General features: G+C 42.4%; 1 protein-coding gene across 1 annotated transcript; it reads right to left on the reverse strand.

The window, feature by feature from the left end:
* Positions 1-205: 205 nt before the first annotated feature.
* Positions 206-27,183, reverse strand: sh2b2 (SH2B adaptor protein 2). The gene is made up of 9 exons (XM_074679460.1): positions 26,961-27,183; positions 14,207-15,155; positions 7,727-7,828; positions 7,472-7,563; positions 7,029-7,129; positions 6,777-6,938; positions 6,474-6,676; positions 3,526-3,700; positions 206-2,664 (listed from the first exon to the last, which is right to left on the reverse strand). Exons 2-9 carry the CDS (start codon positions 15,122-15,124, stop codon positions 2,312-2,314), a joined length of 2,106 nt encoding a protein of 701 aa, XP_074535561.1. The 5' UTR covers positions 15,125-15,155; positions 26,961-27,183; the 3' UTR covers positions 206-2,311.
* Between the last annotated feature and the right edge of the window lie 530 nt (positions 27,184-27,713).

Here is a 27,713-nt window from a genome sequence, read left to right on the forward strand (position 1 = left end):
GTCAAGCAAACATTGTAGTAGCCGGACATATGTAGTGACATCAGCAGCCCAGAGCTTCGACATTTCTGTAGGCTAACGTGACAACAAGTAAACACTGTCAGTTTGTAAGTAGTGTAGTGGCTGTCTTTATTTAGTGTAGCTGGCAGCCCAGCGCTCTAAAAATGTCCGTAATGTGTAACGTTAGTGAATCCTGGTCAGCTATATCCTGGTCAGCTATATCCTGGTCAGCTATATCCTGCCTGTCATCTACCAAGCAGAGCTAACATAACCTCGCTCTATATTTTATTTATAGACTTTCATGTTTGAACAGACCACTGCAGTATGACCGCTGCATGTAGGTTGGAATGAACATTATCACTGACAGCTTAGCTACCGTGTTAGCCTTTAAGAGAGCATGACTTTCCGGTTTAGTTTTCTTCTGTTTTTCTGTCCCTTTTCTGTCTTACAGTTAGGCTCCTGTGTCCACTATCACAACAAAAGTAATACAAGAAATAGTTTTTAGCAAAGAAAAACACAAATATCTCTTCTCACTACTAAACTTCATCAGCCTGCGTGGTGTTGTCATAGAAACATGGAAATCAATCCGGACCTGATCGATCTGATCAGGAAGCTAAGAAGTAGCAATTTAAAATAACCTGTAACCAGTAATAATGGGGCTGATAATTTCATTTTGAAGTGTGGATTACAGGCATATATCTAGAGGAGAGCCTTTTTCTAGTTCACTTTCAAACTCCCCACAGCTCCTTTAATTTGGACTGTTTTCTGAGTGTTTTTCTTCTTCCCTGAGAATCTTTATGGGGTTTATAAATGTTTTTTTGTTAAAGACTGTTCTTTAAATTAAGCTAACAGTTAATTATCTCTTCTTGAGAAATTAAAAAGTGTTTTGAATTTTTGCAACAACGTTATTTTAAAAGGTAGATGCCACTGTAACAGTTCTTACAGCAGCATGAATATTTTGCAACATTTGGGTTTTGTTTTTGAAACATCAAAAAGGTTGATGCAAAATACTGAGTCAGCATAAAGGAAAGTAGCAACTCACATCTCTCTATTCAAGCATGGCTAGCTAGTACCCTTTAACTCACTGCCCTTCCTGTTCCAGTCCACCGTAGCAAACACTGGCTACTTTACTTTTAAAACTAGGCCCCAGTCCCTCCGGTAAATGCTGGATTTGGTATATTATTATAAAGGCATTACTTCAGTGCGAACTTCTATATTAACAGCATATCTAATCTACAGGTTTATTGATATGATGAGCTTGGATACAGTCGGAGGGACCCTGAAACCATGTAGTAACACTACTGTACCACACCAATCATTGAAAAATATTTTGACTCTAAAACACCACCACACACTCATAGAAACAATCCACCGTGACAGCAGAATGGGAACCATCTTGCCATATTCATACAGACTGAACTTGTGCTGTTTGTCCATTTTCAACTGGTTTTTAAGAACTAATAACCAACTGTTTGAAAGTTGAAGACATCAACAAAACTGTAAGAAAAGAATAGAGATATGCATGTTCAGAAACCGACAATAATCACCTGCTTTTAATTTTGGGGCTTTGATGTAAATGTGAGATCCTGATCCCTTCCTCTTCATCGCTGAGAGCAACAGGCTGTCCAAGTTCGAAGTAGCTGGCAGGCACTAGGCTGTACACCTTTGAGAAAACATCTCCCAGCTATCACAAACACACCCATGATTACTGTTACTGATGATCCGACCCAGTGCAGGACTTTGTAGAGAAAACCCTGTAGGGACAACAAGGATATCCGGGACAGATTCAAAGCAGCTTTACAAACATGAACGAGATGCTCATGGGAGCTTGGAGGGGAAGGACTGTTTCTTCAGGGTCATTTCAAACTCTCAACCCTGCAGCGGGGTGGTGACACAGGCTGCGCTCCTGGGGAACTTTGGGTAAAGAGGAACAGGAAGAGGTCAGAAGAAGTGAATCAAAGCCATATGACTCCACTGGATGACTTCCTCATACCCTTATCTTCAGAGCTGCATTTCTATAACTAGGTCTCGACTCCATATTTCTCTTTTTTTTTTTTCAATTCACTTACATTCTTAACAACTGAGTTTAAAGCCACAGAGCCGGATGGAGTTATCTGAATAATCAGCATGATCTCACCTCCTTTCTTAAATCTGAGAAACAGGAAATAGCCTCCAAACAAACACAAACAGAACAATGTGTGATCCAGTGATTTGGACCATTTTCATCTTCAGCAAAGTGTCCCATGTCCCTGTCAACCCTTTTTGCATCATTCGAATTCAGAAAAGTCCTGACTGAACCCTGCTCTGTGCCATTTTAGTAGAAAGAGTACTGGTTCTCCACTGCTCGGGCCCTGCGAGTCCCATCAGCATCATGGTAGTCCTCGGACGCACCACTAGAGGCCTCCAGCAAGCGTTCAGAGCTGTTACTCCTGCTCTGCAACCCTCCTCCTACTCCTCCCCCGCCTCCTCCTCCTCCAGGACCTGGGTCACTGCGGGAGAGGGAGGGAAGGGCAGTGGGTGAGGAGGAGGTACTGGAGGAGAGCGGGGGATCAGGGGGAGGCCCTGCAGGCGCTGGGATCCCAGCAGGGTGGAGAGCTTGCTGGGCTGGATCTGTGCGGCAGACTGCTGCATCCCTGGGTGGGGTGAGGGCTGGAGGCGCAGTCACGTCTGTAGCAGATCAGGAGGAGAAAGAAGTCTTTATAATAAATGATGGATTAGTAATGCAGATCAATCAGTGTTGCTGATTATTGTTTGCTGTGAGCACCATTAGCAAAAGGCTCCTTCATAGTGCAGCATGTAAACAGGCAGTGTGGGCCTCCCTTATTATGCTTTCTCTTGGTGTGTAATAACACCAACTACAGTGGTACCAAAGACATGCCTGACTGGAGTATCAGTAGAGTCTTTAACACCCTGAATCAAACCCTCACTCTGTGTTAGTGTGTGTATGCAAGTGAGTGTATGAGTGTGTGTAGCATTTGGGGAAACAGAGGGCCTCTTTGTGACCACCAGGGTGGGTTGGGGCCTGAGTCTCGGCCTGCATGCAAAACTCCTGCGGTACAATCGCCCCCTCACTCTCCTGTACAGGAGGGCATTCATCCCATGCCAGGAGAGAGGAGGGTAGGAGCAGTGTGAGCATGAAGGAGAGGGAGGAGGTGTGACAGGTTCACTGAGTTTTAGCTCTGCTGCCTTAACTTTAAAGACAAACTTCTGCTTCCAGTTAGGACACCAATCTTTCTGGAAGTTAGTAACTATCCTCCATCACCCTGTGGGAGACCCGAGGAGCAGTTGTTAAAATTGTCAAGGGAAATGTTCACATGGCTTGGAAAAGGCTGACAGGTTTGCTGCTGTTGTTTGTTAGCAATGAAGTTGTGAAACACATCTTGTTTCCTTGGTTGTGAAAGGGTTAATGTACGATAACCATTCATATGTTTATAAGCCCTTGTTTTTTTAGTAGCTTGAGTGAAAATGACAGTGTGTGTAATTTAAAGGAAAATAGTCACCGTGTACATACATTCGTGGGCTGTGTACCTGAGGTGGAGCTTCGCTGCACTTGTACATAGGAGCGTAATGTAATGTCAGCAGAGCCTCCAGATTCAAGGGGGATGGGGTGGGCGTGGAAGTGTCTCAACATGTCCGACACAGTGTGGAACCACAGGTGGTGTACATGGCACTGCCCGTTCTCATTGACTGACAAACGTAAATGCTGGAAAAAAGAAGAGAAATGTTACTTATTAAAATGACAGTAGAGGGGTGGTGTTTGAAGGAAAAGAAAGACTAAAGATAGAAGGAGGACTGTGGCATGTTACTGAGTGAATGTCTCACACAGAGAAAGAGGTCCGGACATGATCTAAGAGGTGTCTGGATGTGGGGGCAGACCAACAAATGAAAGACTGACACCAGAGGAAGAGGTAGCAGCCAACACTTCCTCAACAATGCCGGCTGGCAGGATGTGATGTGCATGGATCATGTTCCATGTGAGCAACAGAACATTAGACATCGCTGCATCTTCCCATAGCTCCAGAGCTTAGTCCTGAGCTGTGGCGGCTTCATGCCAAAATCTCACAAGTTCAAGCCTGAGTGGATTTAATGCTGCTGCAGAGCAGAACTGCAGCTGGCAGGACAGATTAATGTAGTTTCATTAATTATTTACAGTACATAATACATTTTTTGATTCACTTTCATTTTGTATCACTTTCAAGCTGACATTATTTCTTTCTACTATTGGTCTAACAAAATAAACACGTTGTTAATTCAGTATTTGACTCTGGGATCTTTCTGTTGGCCTGTTGGACATTTAGAAAACCAACTTTTTTAAAAATCCATTCAGTATAGCAGCTGCATAACGGCTTAATAATTGACCAATCTGAACCGCCGTTTCCCTCATTTCGGATTTGTGCATTAGTCCATCCAATCCCCTGTCTCCCCTGCTCCGCACCGTGCCCGTGGTCCCACCTCGTCCTTCCCCACTACCCCTCTCACATCAGCTAGCTGCTCAGCTACCTAAGTGTCATGGTGCCAGAGAAGACCGAAACCAGGAAGCTGTTACTGTTACCCTCCACAGGGAAGGGAAGAAAACGAAAAAGTTTCAAGGAAAAGGCTGAAGCAAGGAAGAATTATGAGCGATACAGGTGCGAACAGAGACTGAATATTGGAGAAATGTACGACCAGTGGAAAAAGCTGCAGAGGGATTTGGGACTGAAGACTGACGCCGAGACAGCTGAGTTTCTGTTGAACAGGTAATGACTTTGTTTACCACTGTGGAAGATGTCACTGGCTAATGACTGAACGCTGCTGGTCGGAACGGGTCGGCTCCGTCAATAGATTTTAGCATAAGTTAGCCACACATCTTTAGCATTGTAAACTGAGCTAATGAAGACATGCCGAGAAAGGTAGAGCCTCGCCCACAGTCGGCTCTGCTCTCATCAGCTGGCAATGGCAACGCCAGACCTCCTTCGCCGGCTAATTCATGGTTTTGATCGCGCTGGTCCAATTGAAAAAGCTACCACTGTGTGTTACAAAGACGATGACTGTCTTGTTTGTTACATTTTCTGCCGGCCGCCTTCTTGCTCTGTCGGAGGGGGCGTGTTGTTAGGAGGCAAAGAAGGCCAATACAAGCTGGGGGGCAGGATCTTGGAACACGGAGGGAGGGGTGAGTGAGGCTGCGTTTTTCAAATGTGTCTCATCAGAAAAACTGGGTTTCAGATTGTAGACCATAGCTTTAAAGCAGTTCAGTTGAATAATTTCCCACAGAGACAATATAGCCTGTTTTATCTTGCTGTATCATGTTATTTGATGCCATATACTGTGTCAGTCTCGGATAAATATAGTGTATATCCACCAAGTTGTGTTCTAAGTACGGTTTCATGGCGTTTCATATCTTAACTGTATTGTGTTGTATCTCACCAAAGCATCTCATTATTCAGTGTGTCCTTCTGTATCATATCACATGCTATCAAATAGCATTGTAACATATCCATCATATTTTTCAGTATTGTATCATAACCCATTATACTGTGTTAGACTGTATTGTAACAACTGATACCGTTTTGTTTTGTTTGTTTTGTTTTGTATCTTATTGTATAGTATCATAAAGCATTATATTGTATCATGTTGTATTGAATCGCACTGAATCTTATCGTGTCTTATTTTATTGTATAGTACTGTGTCATGTTGTGTCATATTATGTTGCATCCTATCAGAAAGTACCTCATAACATTGTTCTGTATCCTATCCTACAGTATCCTATCATATCATAACGTATTATATTGTATCATATTGTATTGTATTGGGTTAGGGACTAGCCTGTTAAAAACAAGACCACCCTCTGGTCTTCTGTCAGAATGAGAGACTGACTGGACGTGGCGTAAGGGATGATGTCCGAAATTATTTTTGACAGGTTCATCTCTTATTGTTTTTTCTTTAAAATTAATATACAGTGATGAATGACAGAAAAATGGAATATACTATTTTTGTTTGTTATTGAAATATGTTGGGGGTATTATTTCACAAAGACAAGATCAATTTAACTTTATTCTTACTTTACTTTACTGAAAGGCTTCATTGGTAGCCTATGTCTACTTGATCTGCTTTATCTCTGTAACAGTTAAACAGGTCAAGTGCAAAATATAAACAAAAGTACATACTCTAAATGATACAAATGTTCTATTATTTGACCAATTTGAAAGTTTTACTGCACTTTCTTTCTGGAATGCACCTTGAAATCCTACCTTACCCCTTATTGGGATCAGGATAATCCTGTTTTTTGGAACAAAGTTAGGCAAATTTTACTGAAAAGTTTTGAACAACACAAACTGAAGGTTTGATCCAGAATCCGATCAGATTACCTTTGAACGACTGGGCCAATATCACATTGTTGTTATTGTTTCCCTACCTTATTCTTTTAAGGAACCATATTGAATTGTACTGTGTACAAATTTTTTGACACATTAATAGTCTTCTCTCTTTGATTGTCTTACCTTTGCTTTGCCCTGAAAGTTGAAGGTGAGGACATACTCTCCTGGGCGAGTCTCACTCTGCCGTATCACGAAAAGCCCATGACTTCTTGTGCCTCCTGCCAGCACCAACTGAGCTGCACGCACACGGGACAGCGTGCCATGGAACCATGGGTAACCTGCCAGGCTGGCATCCCCTTCTGACTCTTTTGCTCCTTCACTGCCACCTGACCAAAGACATGAAAAAGAAAAAAACACCACTTTTTGTCATCAACCCTTATCTTTTACACGCTAAATGTCAAATTGGAAAAGAAATGTGCTTCTAACCTGCAGAGGAGTTAGAGCTCTGGGCCTCAGGGGATTGAAGGAAGCGCTCTAAAGGCATGTGTGAGGGATGCTGGGTGAAGGGGGGTTCCCTGCAGCGGACAGAGGGGGCGCTGTAATGCTCAGCTGCAGTAGAACACGACCTCTCCGGGGCACGATACACACCTAAACATATTTTTATAGACATTAAAACAGATGCGAAAACAAAACTGAGACATTATGTTACAGTAGTTCCCTTCAAAGACTCTTTCTCACCCTCAGACAGGAGCTCACAGCTGCAAGAGGCCACCATGGAACAGTCTTTGGAGGCCTGACCATCAGGACACGACGCCAGCTCAATGTCATCGCCACTGTCACTGTACACAAGCAGGCAGGTCAGAGAAACCACAAGACCGTATACATACGCACACACATGTGCAAACAAACGTCACCAAGCCTGCACTCAGCTGTAAACAAGGACACAAAAATCTTTGTGTTTACGTCCTGAGCTGTTCCAACACCAGCCCAGGAAACTGAGGAGGAATGTCAGTGGTACAAGCTTGCCCATGTTTGTGCAAGAGCAACCTGTCAGAAACTCTACTAATTTGATGATTAATGACTGTTGACTGTTACACCTCTTTCCCCCTCTCTCCCTGTCCCTCCATCTCTCCTTCCTTCTCAATCTTCAGCCAACAGCAAATATTTATCTGGAGGTTTACCCAGGGTCTATGCAGTCCTGGATGTCTGCAACCCAGGAGTTTTTCTGCAGTGAGTCAATGGTTTCCAGGATGTACTCTCCCCCGTTTTCCACCTGTGAAAGCAGCCAAACACAGCGATTACAAACTGAGCTTTACATCAGTGTACAAAACAGGGTAAACCTGACGTCAAGATTTCTAACATCCTATTTTGCAATTTAATGGGGTCTATTTGAAATTAAAGCATTAAACTGTTTGTCAAATAGCTGCTGTTCTCACCTTAAGAACAAAAGTGTTGTCCTTGTCAGGCATCTCCAGCGGCATGGTGGTCCTCACCTCCACGATGGCTGACAGGGGGATGCTCACTTTGGGTTTTGAAGACTATAAAAATACAAACAGACACAAGAATAAGGTTGTATGTACCCATTCTTTTAAGGGGTTTCCTTTGCTGGTGGTAAATGTATCCAGAGTAGTGTCTATTATATTTGTACCAAAAAAAAGCAGCTTGAATTGAAATGTGATTATCAGGCAGAATAGTGAGTCCTAGACATAAGGTCAGCATTTTGCTACAATCTGTTGTGGGTCAAACTTGAGGGTAGAAAAACACTCCTGTGTAGCAGTAAGGATATTTCTAGCCTTGAATTTTTCTTCTCTCTATAGTTTTATTTTAACATGCTGCTGAAAGAAAAACAGAAATTGGCTCAGTTGTTGCAACTCACAGACATGAAGCCTGTGAAGACACACCTTAGAATAACATGCTTCAAAAGGGTCCTTATTGTCCAGCTTCAGAAGATACAAAAGACTGCTTGATATCACATTTTTCTGTGCAGTTATCCAGATTTTTCTATACCATATGAGAATCACAGTTTGTTGAGTTGTAAATGATGAAACCACGCTGCTACCAATCAAATTAGTACAAACACCACTAAGAGCGATGAGGTCGTCTACCTTTTCCATTGGTTTCTGATTTATAATTTTGTGAGGAAAATATAAAGACAAGGGGGGGACATGCACAATTGTACACAAAGTTTGACAAAGATTAACTGTCTCACAGTGCCTTGAGTTTGACGATACAGTGTGGCATAGTGCAAAAGCTAAACTCTAAGCAAGTGTTTTTATCCTTTTTAGTATAAAGTGTCTAATTAGACTTAATAAGAGCCGCAACAGCCTCTGCACCCTTTCCTGTGTCTTCTCTACTTTTCAGTTTATCGTAGTGATTCATAAAATTTTCTAAAAGGCATTAGCCATGGTGCTTTTATCCTCACTTGTCTGTTTTGACCAGATACCTATGTTAAATGAACATAAACATGTCCATACAGTGTTGGATAAACATGAAGAAGAAAATCCTTTACGAATTTTCTGCAAAATTTCTGTAAAGCTTATATAGATGAATGGATTATTGTACAGGAGCATGTTGGGGCTTTTGTTTGTGTGACACACTGAAGTAGTTCTTTAATAATGTGTAATGCCTAAATAAGCTTGTCTTTTGTTAACTGTACAAATTTGGGTGATTCACTGTCACCGAGCACATGATACTAGTAAAGTGAGTTCTTGGTTTTTTCCACCTTTTTTAATCAACCATGGTCTAAGAAAGATCTCAAAAGTGTCATTTTGGAAGTGATAAAAAGAAAGAAAAGACCATAAAACATTTTGGGCTTTACTTGATGATTTCAGTCTGTTTCACAATTAAAAAAAAACTCACAGGGGCTTTAAATTAAATTATTCATCCTGTTGGAGTCTACAGCAACACCTGCAAAAGTATGCATTATACATTTTACTACAGAAACTGCCCAAAATGAGCCCTTAATTAGTAGTTCAGCGTTAAACAGCCCCTCTTTACTCTGTTATTTGCACCAACCTCTCCCAAACCCCAGACCTCTTTTACATACAGGAATTAAAACCCAACACGCAGACTGAATTGTATTTAAAGTCTTTGCAGAAATCCACTGCCCCCCTGTTCACCTCACTTTCCTCTTTGGATGAATTCATTCAGATAAAAAGGGTCAGCATTAAAGGAGTTGCAAAGAGCTTCCCTCACAGCCTCGAACTTCCCCCTGCATCTCCCAGCGATTATTTCTGCTGCCTGCCTCACTAAACAGGAAGAGTTTACAAGAGAGTGAACACAGAAAACATCCTGGCCTCGGTTTGCCCTCTGCAGAGAGTTGGATCCAGACGATAATCTTAACAGATCCGATGAGTGTGTGTGTATATGAGGCACTGAGCTGACTGTGTGTGTGTGTGTGTGTGTGTGTGTGTGTGTGTGTGTGTGTGTGTGTGTGTGTGTGTGTGTGTGTGTGTGTGTGTGTGTGTGTGTGTGTGTGTGTGTGAGAGAGGAGAAGAAGGAGGCTGACTGATGGTCTGGCAGAGGTTTATCAGCTGATCTGTCTGGAGTAACACTGTTCTCATCTTGATCTGCCGGTGCAGCTGGCTGCCATCCACACCCACAATTCCTTTCTGTGGATCAGATGTCAGAAACCACTTCCTGTATTAAACCATTTGACCATTTCCTGCACCTCTCTGCTGTGGCGTCACAACCCCAGCGTTCATGTGTGTTGTATTGTGTACGTGGTCTAAACCAGTATGAGCCAGCGCACATACATGGCTGGATGTGCTCCACCACAGAGCTCTGGCAGGAAGTCAGTGTGTATTTAGAGACATCAGCCTCAATATTTTCTGGTGTGGTCGTTTTGATAAGACCTTAAAGGGCCAGTCCACTTCAATGACAACCTTCCCCTCAAAACATGCTGTTACGTGTCTCTACAAATTAGTATTTGAAGCTGTAAACAACAGTACATCTGTCTGCAGAGATCTCTGAGGTAATATTTCATAATAAGCTGAAAAAAGTCTAATGGTAAAATATGCAAAAATATTGACCTTCGTTTCTGTTAACAAATACAAGTCACCTTTAAGATTATGGTTTAGCTTAGAGGCTAATTTGTGCATCCCATTTGCAAAGCCCTCAAAGCTTCATCCAGGTTTGAATCTGAGCCTTACCAAAAGTTATTCCCCTACTCTTCCTTTCAAGTGTCCTCTTACTTCTCCTCTTAACAAAGGCTTAAAGAGTTCAAAATGTATGATAATAAAGAAAATGGACAGTCAAACTATCTGGGAAATTTGTTTTCAAGTTTATTTAGTAAAGATGCTATGAGGAGGCTCTGTTTTAATTGTACTGCCTCATCACCTTCTGGCCTGCAGTGTCACGCACACTGTTTTAAAGATGTGGTTTTTCTTTGGTGATTTTATTTGTTCAAGACAGCTATTTTCCAGATACAACGCGACAAGGTCAGTTATTTCATAAGTACAGTTACGTAGCCCTGTTGTTTAAAGCTTGACAACAAGCTAACGCTGTAAGTTTGTACTGTCAGTAGCCGGCTACATGTAGCGCTAGCAGCCGTAGGCTAACGTGACAACAAGCAAACTGTCAGTTCGTTCAGTGGTTTAGTAGCCATCCATACGTAGCGCTGACAGCCTTATGCTGTGAAACATGTCTGTAATATGTAACATTAGTGAATCCTGGTTATGTCCTGCCAGCGCTAATCTACCAAGCAGAGCTAACTTAACCTCACTCTTCATTTTATTGATGGACTCTCAAGTTTGAACAGACCACTGCAGAATAACTGTTGCATGTGAGTTGGAATGAACATTATCACAAACATGTTTAGCCCCTGTGTTAGCCTTTAGCTCGGGCTGTATCACTCTCCTGTTTAGCTTTCTTCTGCTCTTCTGTCCTTTTTCTGACAGTTAGGCTCTTGTGTCCACCATCACTACAAAGTTAATCCAAGAAACTGTTTTCAAACAGAGGGAAACACAGATCTCTCTTCTCACTTCTAAACTCTGTCAGCTGGAGTAGTGTTATCATAGAGATTTGGATGTGCCGTAAATCAATCCAGTTTTGCTCGACCTGATTGGGAAGAAGAAGTAGCTACGAAGTAGCATTTCGAAATGACCTACATTGGCGGTGATAATCTCATTTTAAAGTGTGGATTACAATCAAGCATAAATCGAGAAGGGAGTCTTTATCAAGATTCCTTTCCAACTCCCTACAGCCCCTTTAATTGGCTGTTTTTAGGTAAGTTTGTGTATTTTCAAAGCTGCTTTCTTCTCGTCATGGTAAATATTTTCTGGCCCCTTGTCTGTGCCCTGATCTTTTCGTTATCACATCTTGATTTTGCGAACCAGGGACCGGTCTGGTCTCTGGGCCTGCTGCTGTGTCATAATGCAGTCAGTTAGCTCTCTGCAGTGTGCACTCTCTGCCACACAGAGCAGCCTGCAGATTGATGGCCCTCTCTGACAGGGGGAGAGAGCCAGAGCCAGTCAGCCAGGAGCGGACCGGAGTGAGATTTTATGAGTCAGTTTATCTTTCCGACACTGTTGACTCTGCAGTGTTGTGATTTGTAAGACTTGAATAGGCCTGCTGTGAAATAAAAAAAGAAAACAGCTCGGAGTGTCTGCGGGGCAGGCATGTGGAGATGTGTGAGTTTAATTAATGTGTCACATCAGAGCAGCTCTGAAGTTCCTCTTAATCTCAGTCCTGTCAAACACTGATTATGAGTTCCTCATGTGTGAACATTGTTAGAACACAACATATGAAACTGCTGAAGCACAATTATTAAGTTTCATTTTAGATATGGTTGAGTTCTGGGTGTTTTTGAGTGACGCACGAAACTATTTTAGTTCCTTCTCTCAGTTTGTCACAGCAGACTGTTTGCCTGAGACAGAGAAACAATCAATATTTATTTTTTGCACATGAAAGAGAATCTTTGGGATCCGCTCTTGCTTACAGAAATCAATGTAACAGCTTCCTCTCTCACACACACTCACACAGTCTCCAGTTCTCCCCTCCTCTTGCCTCCCAAGCCTGTGCCTCCCACCTGTCCTCACCCCTCTCCCTCCCACCAGCTTTATCCCCACATTCCCACCAGCTATGATCAAAGGACAGTGGCAGATTTACACACACTCAGCTGCACAGCCTCATGGCCCCCTTAAGGTCAGGGGCAATGATCTGGAAATCCCATATAGGCAAGTGTGCAGTGTGCATGCATGTGTGTGTGATCTGGCTTCACACTGTGTCACACAGGGTCACAGAGCTTGGATTATCAGGTTGAGTTTTTATGGATCCATGAAGGGCTGGATAAATGATTATTTCCACGAATTAATCATGTGTCCTCTGTTTGCTCTAATGTTCCTTTAGTATTATCTAGGACTTATACTCCTCCATGGCTGAACAAAGTAACTCACTGCACAGAGAAAATAGTTACATGATCCAGTTTACAGCAAAACAAGTTTTCTTTTTGAGCTGCCTGGATAAAATCACGGATCGTGGATCATGGATAACATCTGTACAAAAACCGTCCAATGTTTCCTCCTTCTAAGCTTTGTTCTACTTATGGGTGATTCTTCCCCTTCTCTGTGTTTTTTTCAGTCACCACTCTCATTAATTATTGATTTTCATTCAATGAGTTATATTTAACAGTATGGCTCTGTTCCAGGAGCTCCCTGCCCTCCCATGTGCTCATGTAAAGTGTCAAAGCCTGAGGTGGGGAGAGCACACCTCCTCTGTTTTATGTGCATACAGAAAAAGCCAAGACAGGGACAGCAGCAGCAAAAGCAGTGTTTCCACCAAGCAGACCAGTTCGGTTCATCTCGGTACGGCGCACATTTTATGGCGTTTCCACTGACTCATCCTGGGACAGATCCCCAAATAACCGAGACGAGCCGTCCCACTGTTTGGAACCCTTTCATATGGGTGCCAGACTGAACCGATCTGCTCTCAGAAGGTGGAGCAACACTGCAGACCGTTTATTGGTCAGAGGAATCTTCACTTACCCCGACAGCGGCTGCATTTCTCCCTGCGGCTCACAGACTTCTCTGAAACAAAGCTTGATTGCACTTTGTATCAAAGAGCTAAATGCCAATCACAGAGAGGATGAAATGCTGCATGTCTTCCATCGATGCTCTTTGTTTACTGTGTCACGTTTTTCTTCTTCGTTGGATTTATAAGCGGGGTACACTGTGTTGCACTGCTACGGCGTCACGCTGTTGTTTAGCAGCTGCGGCTTTCGGCATCTGGCTTACACGCCACCTACCACGAGAGGGCCCAATTTTGCTGCCGAAACGCAGGCTTAACTGCACCTAACTGTGCCAAACCGTACTGAACCGCACCGGACTGCTTGGTGGAAACGCTGCTAAAGACTTTCGCAGGTACAGGGCAGAGTGAGCATCAATAACAACAGTTATGACGCTGGTAAAATAAAGCACAGCACAAAAAGAGGAGCCTGAGGTGGGTAGAGCACACCTCCTCTCTCTTTGATATGTATTCATAAAAAGCCAAGGCCGGGAGAGCAGCAGCAAAGCTGGTGTTCTGTTGGCTGAGCTTGACTCTGAGGTTTGCCTAAGCTAATACTTTTTTGGGGGATTTAATGAACTGATTGAGCAGAAAATGACAGCTTAAAGAAATACCGATTCAGCTTTTTAAACAAATTCCTGTCTTTTAGCTTCTTATGACAAAAAATGTCATTGCAGTCAAGGGACTTTTGTTTGAGAGAATCAGTCATTTTCAGACCTAAACAGATCCCCTATGTTAGCATAATGATTATTTCTTACACTTACTTTGCTTTCCATTGGTCAAAACCTCACAACAACTATGATTAATTTCTCAGCAGAGCTTCTACTGAAATATGTTCAGACAAATCAGTTCAATTGTTTAACTGTTAACTGTTAATTGTCTGACTCATGTCTCATGCTTGTTAGTTACTGTACCTTGGGCGGTACGTAGAACTCGAGCAGGAACCTCTCCCCTCCTTCCTCCCTCTTAGTTTTCCTCAGCAGCAGGCGGCACTTCTGCCACTGTGCGGCGCCCATACAGTTTGTGTCATCAGCCACCATGTACCTGAGTACGCCCTCACGCTGGATCTCTAACATCTCAGCCTTGTGGCCTTGAGAGCTCCTTGGGAGCCGCAGTTTTTGGGACCATTTTTCACCCACTGCGGCCTCCCCAGTTCCTGCTCCTCCTCCTCCTACTCCCCCGTTTGCCTTCCTGGTACCAGATGGACCGTCTGGTTCAGGGGAGGCCCTTCTGTGCCACATCTCCTTTACCCCATCCACCACACACAGGCTCATGTTCCTCAGGGAGAAGCCCTTCTTGAAGCGGGCCTTTGGGTGGCTGACTGAAACGTCCTCTGAGCTGCGAGACTGTCCCAGAGCAGAAACCTTGTGGGGTGGCTGTGGACCTCTGGTGGGGCCACTGCCTCCCCCATCTATTCCTCCTCCTCCACTGTCCATACTGTCCAAGGACTCACTGGAAGCCCCGGCGTCCTTTCGCCTCTGGTAGAGATCGTGACCGTAAGACAAAGGGCAGCCTTGGATCCCTAGGAAAGGAACTATGCTGTACTTGGGTGCTGCGTTGGATCCCTCCTCTCCTGGTGAGGAGGCCTGGTTTTCTCGAGCCTGGGTCAGCGCTGAGGTGAAGCACTCCAGGAAGTGTTGGGCAAAGTGCTGGGAGAAGCTGGCATCAGCACCAGGCGAGTCGTAGCAAGGGTTCTCCGACAAGAAGCGCTGAAACTTGTGGGCGAAGTCTGCGGCGGAGGCTCGGGCGTGGAGCTCACAGAACTCTCGCCAGTCAGGCAGTGGGCATGAGGAGGAGAGCTCTGGGCTACCGGGCACCACCGCTCCGTTCATCACTGGGCCATGCCAACCCACCGAGGAGAGGCTGAGGAGAAAGAGGAACAGAGTGTTAGCATCGAGACAAATGCAAATGCTCTGATTATGTTGATGACCTGGAGCAGGGATGGACATAGTTCCCTGCCCTCCGTGTTAGGCATCTCATGTTATTTTGGAAGTTTCATTGTATTCTTCAAGTCTTTTGTTATTTAATGAAAAAAAGCAGACAGCCTGTAGATGATGATTATTTAAATATTTGAAAACTCTGACTCATTTTTAATCTAGAGTCAACTTAGTCATCACAAACTGATAGGAAATCTTCCATCTCTTCCTTTCTGTTGTCTTCCTGCAAACACACATGCTCTCCTCTATGTTTAAGTATGATTCAGTCCCAAGGTCTACCTCCCTCTCTGTCCTGATCAGAGCCAAACCACATCACATTAATAAAACTAACATCTAACACAGTCTAACCACCGCTCTGTCAGTAACAGCATCCAAACCCAGTTCCCCCTCTTCCTCCTCTTCCTCTCTCTGTCTTTCTTCTTTTACCTCAGACCATCAGTGACTCATACATCACTAGAGCATACAATGAAACACATGTTGGTTTGATGATTGTTGTGGGTAAATCACACAGATTAAAGAGAATCATCAGAGTGGGCAGACTGGGTGACATACGCACGGGGACAGCCAACACTCCCTAAGCTGTGAAAGCTTCTTGTCAGAGCTGCTGGGCTTCTCTTGGCAGTTTATTCACTGTTCAGGCTTGAATGTTTGCTTTTTGAAATTGCACTCTTAAATCAAATCATGCATATATTGGTTCTGCTTAGTTTTCCTGGAATTTTTTTTTCCTTAAGCTGCTTTATTTTCATTTTCAAAACAAATCAGGACAGGTTGTGTTTTCAAAAAGGATTAATGCAAAGAAAAAAACTTGAGGGGAATTAAGTCTGACACACACAGATTCAACTTCAAGCCAATCACTCGCGCTGAAATCACAGTGTGTTAGATCAGAGGCAGGATATGATGATAAGGGAAAGTACAGAAGAGTCTCTTGGCTCATAATGGAGAGAGGAAAAACTGCTGGATGCTGTGACCTGGTATCAGAGGAATGCTGTGATGGAACGAGACGCTCTAAAATAAAGGAAAAGGGTGAGATAAGAAGAAAACAACAAAAGAACAGCAAAGGAAATGTGTCTGCCATCTGCAAAGAAGTCCCAGAGGAGTTGGAGGATCCAACACTGTGTGGCCATGAAGCTTCATTTTACATCTTTGCTAAAATGAAGCTGTTTGACTTTGATCTATCACACTAAAGGAGCTTGAAACTAGCACCTCTGTGTAATTGTCCCCCTGAGAATGACGCACAGCCAAAGGTCTCAGGTTGAGAGCTCTTTCATTACCATCATTAGGTGCCTGGAATAAGTTTTGACAGGTTTCAAAGAATAGTAGTGCAGAGGAGGGTTGGAAATTGTCATAGTACACCTGAAAGAAAAAATGCAGAAAAGGGTTTAAATCTATATTTTATACCTCACCCCAAACGCCAGTTTACTATACATTTCTCTGCTATCATATCATTTTTTGGCTGTTAAACCAAGATCCACAGTTTGTCTTTATGCGGGCCTGTTGGTAATCCAGCCTCAGAGGGCTCCATAGAAATCCAGAACCTTGTATTCACCTGATAACGTTTGGTTAGTTTCGGGTTGGGGTTTGGGTTTGGCTTTGGCTTTGGGGTTAAGGGTAAGGGAAAGGGTTTAGGGATTAGTGCAAGGGTCTGGAGTTAAGGGTTAAGGGTTAAGAGAAGTGCAAGAGCTTTAGGCTTAGTATTTAGGGCTTATGGTCAGGGTTAGGGTCAGAGTTAAAGTTAAGGATTGAGGGTTAAGAGTTATAGGCGCCGCCCTGTTAGCTATGGCTGCCTTTTGCAGCAGCTCTCTCTTCTTGTCCTTTCCTTGTAATTTTTTCGTCTCTATTTTGTAATCTTTGTATTTGGAGCAGATCATTACTTTGTATGGCTCATTTGTTGGTCATGGACACCAAACTTTTTGTGATTTCAGCAATATTTTTACTACTTTTTCTTCTGTGTTTGTCTGGAGATCCTTTATGTAACCATGGCTGCATTGTTTACATGTGAAATCAGCTGTTAGCAGCCTGTAGCATGTCAATGCTAACTGGTGTAAGGCCTGATGTCTTCCCACAAGGTGAGGAGAAGGAGATGAGGACGACGTACTGGTTCTCAGGTGTGAGCTAAGAAGTGACAACATGGACCTGTCCTTCCATCCATCCATGGTTATTGGGAACATAAGATCTATCTCCAATAAGATGGACGACCTAGCTGTGCTAACCCAGCAACAGAGGGAATACCAGAGGGCAGATTAGCATCATGCTATTCACAGACATGGCTAACAGAGCTAACATCAGACACCAACGCCACATTGGAAGAGCTTCACCTGCTGTGAGCAGACAGGATCCAAGAGACAGAGATGGAGCATGACTGAAGAAGCTCAGTCCTGGACCCTGTGGAGGTGGAGGCTGGCTGAACTGGAGAATGATGGACAAGCTGTCATCATCTATTTTCTTATGGACCTTTTTCCACTTTCTATACACTTTCTTACTTTTGTTTTCTTGATTGCTGCTGTGACTCCAATCTCGTTGTACTTGTTACAATGACAATAAAGTTCTATTCTATTCTATTCTATTCTATAGTTGGGGTTAGGCCCAGGCCTAGTATTAGGAATGGGTTAGAGTTAGGGTTAGGTTAGGGTTAGGGTAAAGTAATACTTCATACAATTTAGTAACCTTTACTAAGAGTTTACTGTCATGGTTACGGTTACTTTAACTTTTATTCATAAATCCATGACTTCATTCATTCAACCATCCGTTCATTCATTCAACCCAAAACAGGGTTTTACAACAACACTAGCTGCTAATCACTTGTTATAATTACTGTGCCTTGTCCTCCTTTGTAAGTGTGTTTTAGTGTATGTGTCGGCCTATGTGTGTATTACTGGCTACAAGGAAGTCAATATCCATTCAGCTATTTAAAAACCTGCACGGAGCCAACTTTCCACCCATTCAGCAGAAAAACAACAACACACAGTGAGGTGCATTTCTCAAAACTCCTGCCCTTCCGCTCAAGTGAGGATGTGCTTCTCTCAAGGATACAGAACTACCATGCACACACCCACAAACACACTCTCTCTCTCACACACACACACACACACACACACACACACACACACACACACACACACACACACACACACACACACACACACACACCAAGTCAGCATGAAACTGAAGCCATGAGCGGCTGGAGGAAGTGGACAGTGTTTGGATTTTCTGGAGCTCAGCACAGTGAAGAAGATTACGAAGCAAAAATGATTGACTACGAGAGAAAAGGGGGGAGGAAGTGGAAAATAATCACATATATTTAGAACTGTATCTAATAAAAGTTACAGAGAAGTCGCATGTAAGTTCAATATTTTCATTTACAAAAAAGTTATCACTGGTTCAACTTCCCTCCAACTATCTGTTCATAAATTTACATTGATAAATTTCAGTATCCTGTATCAACAACAAAGCCAGCAAATCAACAACTGATGTGTGTTTCAGTTTGTCATTTTCTTGGAAAACAATTGGGCATAACATCACTGACGTGATTATAAAGAATACCTTAAAGTCACCCAATCAATCCTGTGACCTCTGACCTCAACTTGTTTTACTTTGGCTGAAGAGCGAGACAGGGCCACCAGGAGCCTGTAATTGCCCTACTGGGTGTAATTAAAGAGTCCACTTCTTAACACACCAAACCAGCCCTATCTTTTAAAATGGATGGGTGTGGTCAGTAAAACAGACTTAAAACACTTTACCAGGGAAGGTGGGACACTGCTGATTATCATCTGGGTTTGAGGAATTCAGCATCATTAGCAAACTAACCCATCGAGGGGTGAAGGTTTATCGATATCTTAAACTGAAGATTTGTCTCAGCCTCCTGATGAATTTAAGATCAGTGTTAATTGTCTTTTATTTTCCAATCTGTCTTATTTTTTGGTGACTTAATGGCACTTTCGCATCTAAAAGCTAAGCTTTGTTTATTGGCTTGTTGCTTATGATACCAGCTACCAGCTTTGGTACTGAGGAGGTAATTTACAGAGAGTTTTGAATCTTTTTCACTTAAAGCAAAAGCTTCGTCAGAGCTTCTGTGAGGAGTTTTTCGATTGGGTTGAATTTGGCGCCCCCTGTGGATAAAGTGGTATTTGCCTATCAAATTTTTTCCGTATTGTTAAGCACTATGTTTGAGTGGGATGGGTGTATGACTAGGGCTGTGTAACCACTGCTGTCACAGGATCTGCATGGTGCAAGATTACATGGAGACAAAAGTGCGGCGAAGATTTCACTCCGAATTTAGATTCAGAAGTCTGTGATTAAAGCATCTTGGGATACTGTTTCCACTTCATTTCCATGTAAACAGCCTTTGTGTATGACACCTACCCCACCGGTGTTTTCAGACAATGAAAACGACAGTACAGAAATAGTCACTCTTGTAATTAATAGTTTATTTGCCTTTTTAGGTCATAAAAAGAAAACCTCCTCACTGGAGCTTTAAATGCATTTTACTCTGATAATATACTCATTCTAATCCAGGACTTCTCATTGTTTCAAGTCTTTACGCACTATTATATCACTTTTTTTTTACTTAAGGACCTGAGTACTTTCCCCCACTCAAGGGGGGATGTTTCTGCTCCTTAAGCCAGCTGCTAAAACAATCAGTGAGTGTGTGGAGGTGGAGGAGACAAGGGGAGCATAAAAAAAGGAGACGCACTGCAGGACGAGGGGGAGCAGAGGCACCATGTCGAGTCTCACATCCCAACGACTCCCTTTAGTCTTTTTTCCTTCTTTTTCTTGTCTATCAGTGCTCTTAAAGCACAAAGAAAAGACTTAGGGGAGTCGGGGGGGTTGAAATGTTCACCTCCATCCTTCAGGGCCAGCAGCTTTTCCTGTATCTCCACCCTGTATCTGTTGTAAAAATCAACCACTACTGTGCCCCCTCTCCTTCCTCCTCCTCCTCCTGCTGCTGCTGCTCCTTTCCCCAAGGGAGCAGGGTTGATATCTCTGTCAGATGGTTGGGAGTTCTGTCTGTAACAGTAAACTGACCGGGGAAGAGAGGAAAGAAACATTACTGTGCAGGGAGAAGCTATCAACTGCAACCTGCAAAACACATCGTAGAAGACATGTTAGCTTTCATAGAGCCCTCACAGGGCTGCACAGCACCAAGCCAACAACTATATCTGCTTGATTAATACTGCGGTGTTGTGGGGAGTAATAGAGCTACCGAGGGAAGTGATACTGTAGCCCAGTAGAACGGATGTTCATGGATTTGTGTTTTTAAAGCTGTGTGCACACATACCTCTCTGTCCAAACACTTTATATGCACTTAAACAGACGCTTACACCCAAACACACACCTACATTACTGTGAGCATAACACACTCACTGATTGGTTGATCGAGACCGTTGGTGATGCTGTGCCCCTACACCAAGGAGCTTGAACTTAGCCATTTTTTTTTCTGAGATTAGCTTACTCCATAGCACAGCTTACCGCTAGCAGCACGATCCCCACAATTAAGCGCTTTACCTACACAACTTAAATGCTATGTGGATGCATTCTTTGTGACTTCTTAAGCAAGGATAAAAACTGCAGATGATTCAGACACTGAAGGACATGAAATATGTCATACATGTTGGACTAAAAGCAACAACAATGAGACACTTTTGACACTTTGTGTTCAAAAACCACATAGGAATCAAATATATACACAGATACACGCTGTAACTAAAAAGCTATTTCCTCTTGGGAATGAATAAAGTGTTTCTGATTCTGATTTCTGCAAAATAAGCAGTCTTTGATTAACACTTAATATTGTATGTCACGTATAAAAGCACTTAAAGAGAATTATAAAAGTGGTATTAAAGAGGTTTTCCTCTATTTTAAACAAGAATACATAATAAAAATGATGTATGTTCAAGCTATCCTCTGCACATTTATATTTTGTAGTAATTCCCCTTAATCTGTCTGTAAACTTCCCAAAACAGTCTGTTCTGAAAATGACATGAGATCTCCAGGAGATCGTCATGATCTCATGAGACTGTCTTTCTGAAATGACTGGCCAATCAGTCGGAAGGGACAGCAGCTAAAACAAAGTGTTGTAGAAAAAGGCTGAAAAAAAAAGAGTTTCCTAAAACGAGAAGGACAATGTGAAGTCAAACAAAAAGCACAACAATGCCTCTTTGAGCTAATTAAAACTGGCTCAGAATGCAAGCTCCTGTGAGGAACTTCTAGATTGTATAAGTTTCTTTCTTTTATAGGTTTCCTCGACATGGTACCTCTCATCGCCTTTACAGTTCTTGTCTTGAACATAGTTAGGTTGTGTTTTCTAATCTTACATCCTTTTTACCATAGAAATGTGTCACTCATGTATCATACCCTTTGGAGAAGTTGAAGTTTGGTCTGGCCTGACGCCTGCCCTCTCAGAGTGGTTTGCAGACAGTGTTAGAGTGGGTGATGTTGCAGATGGTTTAATTTTTTTACAGTGGCATCATTGTTGATATATGTATGTCCAGTGACAAGTTGAGACTTTTTAGGTGGAATCTGAGTTTACAAGCACCGCTTGAGTGGCACCTTGTGTTTGCAGTGGTGTTTTTACCTTGGTGTTCCTACTTTTTTTCGCACTGTGTGTCTGGACTGGAGATCCCACATATTGTTGTTACCACACAAGATTTCGTCTGCTAGCAGCCTGTAGCATGTCCATACTAACCGGTGCAAGGCCCAATGTTTCCTGCAGGCTGAGGAGGAGGCAAGGATGCCATGCTGGAACTGCTGTGGCAGCTAAGAAGAAATGGCATCAACCTGTCCTTCCATCCATTGTTAAGGGGAATTTAAGTGTATCTATCTCCAATATGATGAATGAGCTAGCAGGGCTAACCCAGCACCAGAGGGAAAACCAGAGGGCCAAGTAACATCATGCCATTCAAAGACATGGCTAATGAAGCCAATGCTGGACAAGAACGCCACACTGGAAGAATTTCACATGGAGTGAGTGAACAGGACACAAGAGAGAAGGACTGGACAAACTGGTGAAGAAGGTCAGCTTAGTCTAACAAGAGAATTATGGCCAAGCCGTCATCTCTGGTGGACATTTTTTTTTTCTAGTTGACACTTATCATACTATTATTATTATTGTCATTTTGTTTACATATTATCAGATTTTTTCATTATATACTTTCTTGTATTGCTGCCGTGGCTGTGAGTTTCCCTTCTGGGCTTAATAAAGCAAATTCAATTCTGTTCTATATTCTTTGGGTAAATATGTAAACACTGATATACAGTATATCTTAAAGGACTAAGAGCACCAACTTCTTCAAAGGCCTTGCTTGTGAGTCCTATAAAATAAACAGGTTCTTTCTGCTGCCTCTGCTCCTTACTTCCACCAACTTTTATGCAAAAGGGGCTGTTGGTTTTTTCATAATCCTGATGTAAACTTTGGCAGAGGTTAAAAAAGAAATGTGTGACAGAGATGCAGGTATCATCAGCAACATGTTTTGACAACAGTCTGTTTTGATTTTCTGTCTGGGCTCGCTGAAGGAGGACAGACAGAAAAACGTAGATGGGATGGGAATCACACTGACAAAAAGTGACTCACATGGAGAAGTCAAAGACAGAAAAGATATTGCAGCAGACATTTAGTTGATTGTGAGTGTGTGTGTGTGTGTGTGTGTGTGTGTGTGTGTGTGTGTGTGTGTGTGTGTGTGTGTGTGTGTGTGTGTGTGTGTGTGTGTGTGTGTGTGTGTGTGTGTGTGTGCTCAGAAGACAGAGAAAACTATTCAACCAGGAGGATGATGGAAGTGAAGGAAAAGCAGACGAGATGTAGACACGAGATAAACGTCCCAGAACGGAGGGCTGGCAGATAACAAGGTGAGGCAAGGAAAAGGGATCAGACATTCAGGAGAGACACCGGGTCAGCAGTCAAAGACTTCTTTCTTAACCCAACAGCCTGTCAGTGACCTTTGACCTGAACTTTGATAACCTCGCCTCTCCATGATGCCACTGAATGTTGTCTGGAGTGTTTAATCTGCCAGGACCTGTTTGTCTTCTTACGGACACTATAAACACTACAGACCAATTTTCTAAATATACACAGCCTCATCACAAAGATGATCACACACATTAATTAGTGTTTCCTCTCCCAGCAGGCTCTCCTCCCTCTGTCTTTTCTCTTCTCTTGTGGTTTTTCTGGCAAAGCAGCAACAATGTAAATATTGAGTGAGCTCAGGCATCCATATGGCAGCCAGCGATAAAGGAACGAAGCGCGTGGGAGAGAAAGAGAGACGCATTCTGCCATTGACTTCCATTTCCTGTCTCTCACCCACAAGATCTAACTAATTTCCCAGATGACCACAGGGCTCTCTCAGCGGAGAAACAATGCACCTGTATGAGAATCCAGAGTGACACTTGGTGGAAGGAATAGGTTTTTCTTTCTGTATTTATGGGTGAGAAAAACAACACCCTACATCAAGCAGAAATGATGATGTGTGGTTAAGAAGACTTTTTACAATTTCTGAAACCCTAAAAGTTCAGTGATCAATATTTGTTGGCATATTTTTGTGGGAAAGAAGCAATTTGCCTCAATATGTAAAGGACAAAAGGAGCTAAAACATACTCGTTGGAGGGTGTCATTTGTTGACTGGTGTCCAAACATCAGCAAAAAAACAAGTAGACTTTGAGACTGGAATTTTTACTTTACATTAAAATAGACAAGTCCCTAACGTTTCAAGTTTTAGAGACCATAAATTAGCTTTTTCCATGATATGACTTGAACAGGTCAAAATAAAGAGTGTTGTCCTATTTCTCAAACGGCTGAAAAAACTGTTGACTGTTTTAGAACTTTAAAGTGTATTTCAATCTGTGAAATAATAAAAAAAAAAAGCTAGTATTATATTTTGGTATGGTCACACAGTTTATTCAGTTACAGAGGAAACTTTCCCCTAATTTTGTAATATAACTAGTGTCACTGTTTTTTTCACCCTCTGCACTCCAAAAATTCCAGCCTGATTTACACAGCAGTTTATGGATCTAAAAGGATGTAAAGGGTTATATATTGATCAAATTTTTTTGTTAGTATCACTCTTCAAGAGATGCTGATGGTTAAAACAGCAAAGTATTCCTGTTTTAGTACTTTGAATACTACTTTAAATTTGAAAAAAAATTGAGGTGTTGTTTGGGACTGAATTACACTGTAAGAAGATATTACACTAAATACAAAAAAGAGTCGGTAGTGTAGCATGACAAAGTATCTGGTGCAGTTTTCTGTTTATAAAATGAGGTTTTAAACAGCGTATTGCAATTCATATGATTCTTGTCTTGAGTTTTACCTTATCTCCTGTTTCATTTCATGTGTCTGATTAGCTTTATCTCCTGCCTTTGTGTTCCCTCTTCTTTGATGCACTTTCACTTGTGTCTTGTCCCACATCTGTGTGTACCCTATGTTTCTCCATGTGATTTTCTCCCTGTGCTTCACTGAGTTACTTGTGTGTTTCTGGAATTTTGAGTTTGTTAGATTGTGGGATTTTTCTTTCATAACAATTAAGTTGGTCTGCACCTGGGTTCTACCTTTACATGTTCTCAAATTGCCTCTTTCTCTCTGAAGAATTCACAATATGTCAGGGCTGTGTAACACAATATCATGTCTGAACCCATGAAGTAAGCAGGGGCGTATTTAGTCGTTTGGGGGCCCAAGGCAAACCCAGTCAATGGGGCCCTCCATGTCCTTGTAACTCATCTTCCTCAGAGCTAGACTGGCTTTCCCTGGGCCCACTGTCTCTTTCCGAGAATCAAGGCATGAGACAGTGCTAATCTTGTACATGGTAACTTAACGCAACTAAATGCATTTCCTCAAGTTCTGTACTTTAGTTTGATTTTGAAAAAAGTGAATACGTAATTTAGTCCACTTTGTCCTGGATTTGAAATCTTTTATGGTCAATTGACAGCTTATTTGTCCCACAGTGGGGAATTTACAGAGTAACATTAACAAACAAGAAAGTATGAAGTGAAAAACATTACAATAGGTAAATATTGAAAAAAAAATATTCAGTAAAGAAAAAATATGTAAATATCAAGCACAACATAAAACTGGAAAAAAATCTACTGAGAGAGGTGATATTTACAGTTACCATACTTTTTGGTACTATTATTTTAAAGTTAATGTATTTTTATTTGACCCCCTGTCCAGTGAGTTATGTATCCAAAAAAGAGATTTTGTACAATAATGTTTATCACCTACTCAAAAAGTTTGATTTTGAGAAAATTATCCTGTTTCCTGGGCTGGATAAAGTCCTTAAAATCCTAAAAGTCTAATATGTTTATCTCAGATCCCAGAGCAACATTGTTTTTATTTCCAACTTGGTTAAAAATAAGAAAAAAAAATGGAAAAAAAAGTGTTTTTTACCACTTTCTTCCTGAATCAAATTTTCAGATGTGTTGTAACATGGAATAGCCCATTGAATAAGAAGGGAGGGGGAGTACCCAGAAAGATCATTAAAGATTAAGCCTTTTGTATTGTATTTTGAAGCATGTGAAGTAAGATTTAGAAAAAAAGAGATGCTTTCAATTGAAAAGAACTTCATAAATCAGTTTTTAAGAGATGCTTTGGGGGCCCCTGGGAATCTTGGGGCCCCGGGCAACTGCCTGTGTTTGCCTAATTGTAGCTACACCCCTGGAAGTAAGAAACTTTGCCCAAGTGGTCTACAATCTGAAACCTTTCCTTTCGACAACTTGACTCCACCTGAACTCACCTAACGTCTCATTCTCTTTGTTCTCGCGTGACAGTCCTGATGCTTTGATCAGGGGGACAAACTGCTTCACAGTCATTTAAGGGGAATAAAGTGTTCATGGCGTTATTATTATTATTAATGACCAAGAGCTTCTACCATAATAAACCAGTTTTATTGTAAAAGGCCATCATAAAATCACAACTGTGCCACAGATGCAGCCTCTGTCCGTGATGTGATGGTTTGTGTATCAGCGGAATTGTATCCTGTTGAAATCATGCTCATTAGACTCCATATTAACAGACTGAAGCCTATAAAATGATACTTGAGAGAAAGTCAATAGCAGGCCGAAAACAGGCCTCCTGCAGGCCCACAGAGCCTATTTTAAGCCAACAGTGGACCGTTGTGCAGGCTGCGTACACTGGACTTCATGAATGGAGGATCGGCAGCAGCCTCCTGCTGAATGGCTGACAGCTCCAGGTCCGGTAAGCTGGAGATGAATGGGAGGCTGCGCGCGGAATCACGAGCCGGTACAATGATTCTGTATCATCTCGAGCGGGCCTGTATCATCACATCCAGTCACATCACATCAGATCACACCACACCAGGCCCCCCTCAACCGCCCACTGACTGACCAGACTTTACTCCCCCAGGGTTGCTAAATGGATTATCGGAAAAGCCCCTTTTTACACCGCGACCCTCCTCAAGTCCAGGACTCCTCGTTCTCACAAGCTCAACATCTACAGCACGAGACTTTTCTTCATCCGTACATCGTCTCTGCCTTCAAAGGACGCTTTGAACGCAGGATCCATCACAGAGCCTGGCTGGATGAATCAGGGTCTAACATCAAAACACAGCAGCCGCCTCCTCCTCCTCGTCTTCCTCGGCACCTGGAGATTTGTTGTCGCCCTCTTGATCTTGACAGCGGTGGCATAGAAAAATACTCAACAAGATGTCTAACCTGACGTGTCAAATTAGCAACATGCTTTAAATAAGAAATTAAACGCAGAGGAAGAAAAAGCGGCAGCTGCGGCTCTCACCTCAATGCAGGACTGGTTTCATCATGACGCTGGTGTCTCGGACGTGATCCTGGATCCACAGCAAAGGATGGGGACGATCAAAAACCGAACATGGTTACTCCCTCTTCATCAGATGTCCTGCTCCCCGAGTTTGACGCTCTCACAGCCGACCGGCTCTGACCCCCATCTCCCCGCTCGACGCACTGAGCTGCCGCTGTATCTCTGGCTTTCCCTGCTGTCGACAGACCAGTGACAAGCATCAGAGTCAATGAATGAGAATACTTCCGGAATAGACCTTCAAAATAAGGCTCTGAGTTTTGAGGGCAATTAATAATCCTAAAAACAAAAGCCTACTTTGAGTGTATTTGTCGTCAAAGTTGCACTTGGGATAAATGTAGGTCGATGTTAGACTCAGAAAACAAGTGCAGCCGTAAATTTCCCATTAAATACTATTTTAATAGCCTATAAGAGATGTTTCTTTGGATTTGCATAATTTGTGGCCCTGTTGAAGCTATAACAGTCAAAAAGAAGTTTTGAGACTTTTAATATGCAGCATTTTTTTCTAATGGTAGTTAAATCAAATTACCACAAAGTGATGCACAAGAAGTGGTGGTGTTAACTTGGTTCTGAAAAAACTTAATTTTCTATGTTTTTCCACTTAGAGATACAGGGAAATTAAACGTCTGGGTGGTGGTTCATTACTTATACTATACGCTGAAAACTGTATTATTTGTTAAAAGAAGAATTTTACTAAAAACGACCGAAGCCCGTAGT

This window comes from Halichoeres trimaculatus, unplaced genomic scaffold (genome assembly GCF_033239565.1).
Source record: "Halichoeres trimaculatus isolate MK-OKI-2021-1 unplaced genomic scaffold, fHalTri1.1 fHalTri1_scaffold_9, whole genome shotgun sequence".
In the NCBI taxonomy this organism is placed as follows: Eukaryota; Metazoa; Chordata; class Actinopteri; order Labriformes; family Labridae; genus Halichoeres; species Halichoeres trimaculatus.

Coding starts and splice junctions, on each gene's coding strand:
- sh2b2 (XM_074679460.1), bottom strand. CDS start 15,124: ATGAACGGAGCGGTGGTGCCCGGTAGCCCAGAGCTCTCCTCCTCATGC. Junction 6,939..7,028: donor CTGTGAGCTCCTGTCTGAGG/GTGAGAAAGAGT, acceptor AAATATGTTTAG/GTGTGTATCGTGCCCCGGAG. Junction 3,701..6,473: donor ACTTTCAGGGCAAAGCAAAG/GTAAGACAATCA, acceptor TCTTTTTTCCAG/CATTTACGTTTGTCAGTCAA.